The following is a 5,125-nucleotide window of genomic DNA, read 5'->3' as shown; positions in this document are numbered from 1 at the left end:
AAGAAACTTGGCACAAACTCCTTCAAGCGGGAGAGCAGATATATCCAGTGGAGGGACTTTTGGGTGTGATCTATGTGACTACAAAGTGCCAGCTCTTCAGGGTTACGTGGGTATGGGCACGCCAGGGTGGGAGAGACCTGCGAGATCCTTGCCCTCTGATGGGGTGTGGGACTTGAACTGCCTGCTGGCACAGTCTCTGGGAAGGTGGCAGCCCTGGGCTTGAGGTTTTCCAGGAGTGTAGATGCCTGTTGATACTTGTTCTCCTTCTCGTATTCCTGACAGTGACCGGCCATGTTTCTCCTTCCCCACAGATGGAGTCGCCGGTCTCTACGCCTGCGGTGTTGCCCTTACACCTTCTGGTCCCCGTCGTCAACAACGACATCTCGTCGCCTTGCGAGCAGATCATGGTACGCACCCGCTCGGTGGGAGTGAACACCTGCGACGTGGCCCTGGCCACCGAGCCTGAGTGCCTGGGCCCCTGCGAGCCTGGGACCAGTGTGAACCTGGAGGGCATCGTCTGGCAAGAGACGGAGGACGGTAAGTGTCACCGACGAGCTCTTTGCTCTCCTACAACGTCATTTTGGAGTTACGGCCATCCCTTCCTTGTCTCTGCTGTGTTGCTTGTTGGCACATCCTGGGCTTTCCCCCCACCACTGGGGTGGTCAGGACATTGGCGCTGGGTGGGAGCAGCCCTTATTCAGTCCAGCAAAGGGAGTAATGGGCCAAAGCTTGTGTCAGCCCAACCCATTGCGTTATCCCCTTGCCCGGACAGCGGGTCAAAACCTAAACTGCTATTTCTCTGCCTTTCTACAAGAGCTAACTTGTTCCGGAGGTGCCAGAGGAAAGGCCGTGCCAGCCTGCACGGCAGCTCAATGGAGCTGACTTCGTTCCTGCTTGGCAACCCGCAGGTCTGTCACAAAAGCGCTCAAACCCTGGGAGGCGGCAGAAATCTCCTGCTGGATTAAAAAACCCCAGCGGAGCTTTCAAAATCGACTCAGTGGGAGATCAGGCTCTCGTCTCTCTTGCCAAGCCAGTCGAATCTTTTTTTCCGCTGGAGCTCGTCTCATCTGCGCACAGCTTGGTTTGCTTTCCCAGCTCCTTTGATGGGTTTTCGTTGCTGTTGGGGCTCCGCCAAGTAACGCAGGGATGAATAGGTGGCTCAGTGGACCTCGGCGAGTGCTGGAACCTGGCCTTCCCTCCAGCTTTGTTGGGACACTGGAGGTGTCTGCTTTGGGAGGCTCAAGGTGAGCTTCTCTTTTTTGAGTTTGGAAGCAGAAACAGATTTCAGAGGCACAAAGGTGAGAAAGATCAGTGGTGGTGGAGGCCAGTTGATGTTTCATCTCAGACAGGTACCCACGAGCTCCTCTTGGATGTCTGCTCGTTGTGTGCGGACAACGAAGCTGTTGGCCCTTATCCCCTGGCCACTCCTTACGGTGATTGTCTTCGCCGTCTCCAGTGGAACCTGAACTGAAACGTTCCCATGAGCTGCCCCAGGGGGTTCTGCTCTTGCCCTGTCCTTTAGCAAGGTAGGGATGGGCCCAGTTTGTCTTTCCTCTCTCCCTGCTGGGAAACTGGTTTTGAAACTGTGTCTGGCACAGGACTGAGTGCTGCAATGGCCCCCGGTGTGAAGAGCACTGAAGTTGTTCCTTTTGGGAAAAGCATTGTCACCTGGGCTGTTTGGGAAGAGAGGAGTGCATGGACCATGCTGAAGGAGACTGGGATGTGCTAGCTTGGGATCGGGACCTCCACACTCCTCTGCCTTCTTTGCTTCACCGTCCATTCCGTATGGAAAAACTCATCTGGACTGAGGCAGCTGAGACTGTTGCGTTGGTTTTTTTTCTGCTGCTCCAAGGCAGAAGGACACTACACATTGTAAAATCAGGCCCAAGGATCCTTTTCAAGCTGAGCTTGCTGTTGGGGACAAGGAAAACAAAGCAAGACAGTTCAGCAGCCCTGTTCTGTACAGGCTGGGGCATCTGCCAAGGAGGTCTGCTCGGAAGAAAACCGTGGAAGGTCATCCTCTGCGCTACCAGCGCACTGGCACTGCTCGTTTGGTGTCTGCAAAGAGCCTGATTGCTTTGCACGTTGCAGTACCTTCAGTTAGGGAAACTGAGGCCCAGCTGGGCTGAGTGTTGGGACATGCAGCAGTGCAGAGGAGCATCAGCACTTCCCACTTCTGGGGCTGCACTCTAAGCCCTCCACCATCTCCCCAGCCCCACCAGTGTGCCATTCTGGTGTGATTTCCCTCAACCCAAAAGCCTTGGAACTGCAGAGTTCGCTGAAAATCCCAGGACTGCTGGAGACCTCCATGGACAACACAAAGCTGATGAGACCTTGGACCTCGTAGGTTTGTGCTTTGGGTTTCTTTTTGTTGTGGGAATCAGAAGAGGCTCATGGTAGACAGAGGAGCCCACGTGGCCATGCCAGGAGGGATGAACAGAGCATCCCCGAGGCAGAGAGCACAAAAGCATTCTCCCCTGCCAATTCCTGGTTGAGAGACACTGATGTAGGAGCAGTTTGTGGTTTCCTCTCCCTTTTCTCTTGCTCCTCACCCCACCGTGAGTCTCTGCAGCCCGTCTGCCTGTCTGTCCGCATTACCCCTCGCTTCCGCAGTCACCGTTTTGGAGTGTGCCTTGGAGGGGTGCTGTGATTTCCCGCAGCCTGGCTATTTTTAGTCTGCGGTAATTCGATGAACTCGTGCTAAGATCCTTCTCCGCGGGTCGCTGCTTGGTTGCCGCTGTTGGGAGCGCTGACTTTTTGTGGCCAGCCCTGCAGAAGACAAGCCCTGCTGTTGCCTGTGGTCACGCCTGGTCTGCTGCACACGTTAGCTCCTGTCGCAGTGGCATCTCTCCTCCTTGAGTGAAAAGTTGGGGTGAAACCATCCCTATTTCCTGCCTGGCATCACTCTCCTGCCTTCCTGTCGTTAATGGTGGGGGTCGAGGGTGATGCTGGAGGAGATGGTGGACCTGGCTGTTCAAAGCTGGAGCTTGTAAAATGTGTAGGGATGCAGTGAGCATCTCTCCTTGCCCAAGGATACGTGGGAGAAAGCTACACCAGGGGCATGTCTACAAAGCCAAACAAGGTGCTTTTAGTATGTGTGAGCACACCTGTGTGCATGGAGACTATCCCCAAGATCTTCAGAGGGATCTCAGCACCCTCACCCAGAGGGATCCATCTCTCCCCCTGCTCTATGGGATGCTGCAGCCTCGCTGGACCACACGGAAGACCCCAGGGCAGCAGAAGCAGCTCTTGGCCTGCGTCAAGCATCCTCTCTAGTGGTGGAGAGGAGCTTGCTGGCTCTACTGCAGCAGCTGCTTTCTCCCCACGGGTGACATCCCTGAATCCCTGGAGCGATTGGCATGGGGAGGTGCGGACCTACAGTTGCTCCCACTTGCATCTGGGTTTCTTGAGCAGGATGCAGTGCTCACTTTTGGGTCTTGGCAAGCCCCCCACCACTGGCCAGTTGTGAATGGTTCCCACTGAGCCTCTCAGGAGATGGACATATCTTCTTGGCAGCGTGATGCCTCCTTGAAAATGGGATTTGTGTTGGACGTGCCCCTTAGACTCCCGTAGTAATTGTTCTGATGGGGACCTTTCTGCAATCTGCTCTTCTTCTAGTTGTGTGGTAACGGCACGTGCCCCTGAGCCGAGGGGATCTGTGCTGCTCTGCGTACACCGGCAAATGCGTATTTGGGCTCAGGCTGTTGCTGTTTACCAGTTTGTTCGCCCCGAAGAAGCCCATGGCTTGTTGGAGACGTCTGCCTGCCTTGGGTGCCTCTGGAAGGGGTTGGGTAGAAGGCAGCAATGTGGTTCTTTGACCAGAGCTCCATTTTTCTAGAAAATGGCTTTTGGGTTGGCTGTGAGGCTGTGAAATTGGAGAGAAAGGCTCCTAAAATCAAAGCCCGGCAATGCTGGGATGGCCTTGGAAGGACAAGCTGGAGCTGACCCATCTGAGAGAGGAGCATGAAGCTCTGAGGAGCCTTGTGATGTCCCTCCTGCCTTGAGCACCGGCTTCGTCTTCTCCCCCTACTCGAAAGCCTGCTGCAAGAGTGTGTTTGCTGCCAAAGGCTTCCCGGCGGGCTTCCACCACCAAACACCTGATTCTGGGCTTGTGGTGCGTCTGCTCCGCCACCACTCCAGGTCGGTGTTGAGCCGAGGTCCGGTCTTGCCGGTGGTGGTCATACCTGCTCTCCTGTGGCTGTGCTGGTGACCCGTCCCTTCGCTGGGCCTGTCTTGCGCAGGGATGTGTTTTACTGAAACGCCTGTTGTGGGGAGCAGCTGTCTTGGCAGTTCCTCTAATTCTGTTAGGTGTGATTTTGATCTGCAGGAACTATTAACTCATCTAATTACACCAGAAAGCATCGCTCTGTTTGCTGCCTCGTTAGCTGCCGGGTCTCTTCCATCCTTCTCGGTGGAGATGGTGTCACCTCGCTCGGAGCATGTCGCCTGCTCGCAGCAAGCAGACCAGGTCCTGGTGCCATGTCGGTGCCGTTTGCAGCCGAAATGAAATGGCATCTGACACGCAAAACCTCCGAGCAACGAGGATCGTGGTGTGGCAGCAAACTCTCTCTGCATCCCTTCCTCCAGCCCGGTGCTGGGGCAGCGGCAGCAGGTTGCCCGTGGCTGAGTTTCGTGCACTCCGGGTGTTTGGATGGCCCATTTGCCCATAGGGGTATGGTGGGGCGCGTGCATCCTCAGGGTCCGCGGGAGCATGGAGCAGGAGAGAGGTGCAGTAGGTTGGGAGAGGATGGGGAAGGTTTGGAGGGTGAGGGCAAAGACTGAAAGGTTTTACCATAACAGGGGAAGCCTGACCCCAGATTTGATGGCTTTGCATGTTGAACATGCTGCCTCACCGTTACCCACAGCCTTCAGTTGTGCCTCCGGTTGCTCTTTGCCCCTGAGGGTCTTTTAAAAGGGGGCTGTGCCAAGATTGCACTGCTTACGGATGGGCTCTAGGCCATCAGAGGGGGCTGCACCACCCCCTGTATACATGCTCCAGTCTTCATAGCCGTGTAGACTCAAACCCAGAAACAGGAGGTGAGTTTTTAAGGCTGATGCAGCAAGGGTGAGGAGCGGAAATACGGATTTCTCCTTCGCTTTAATGGCATTTCCCAAAGTAAAGAGC

General features: G+C 55.3%; 1 protein-coding gene across 1 annotated transcript in view; it reads left to right on the top strand.

Annotated features, from left to right (window-relative positions):
- Positions 1 to 311: 311 nt before the first annotated feature.
- The window catches only part of LOC104510668 (zinc finger protein 609-like), a gene marked incomplete at its 3' end in the record, with an annotated part of 15,620 nt that continues 10,806 nt past the window's right edge, over positions 312 to 5,125 (top strand). Inside the window, 1 exon segment of the mRNA XM_010152993.1 lies at positions 312 to 537. Coding sequence (XP_010151295.1) covers positions 312 to 537 — 226 coding nt within the window.

The sequence above is a fragment of the Eurypyga helias genome, unplaced genomic scaffold (genome assembly GCF_000690775.1).
Source record: "Eurypyga helias isolate BGI_N326 unplaced genomic scaffold, ASM69077v1 scaffold5096, whole genome shotgun sequence".
NCBI classification, from domain to species: domain Eukaryota; kingdom Metazoa; phylum Chordata; class Aves; order Eurypygiformes; family Eurypygidae; genus Eurypyga; species Eurypyga helias.
This window is presented reverse-complemented; position numbering and strand designations above follow the sequence as displayed.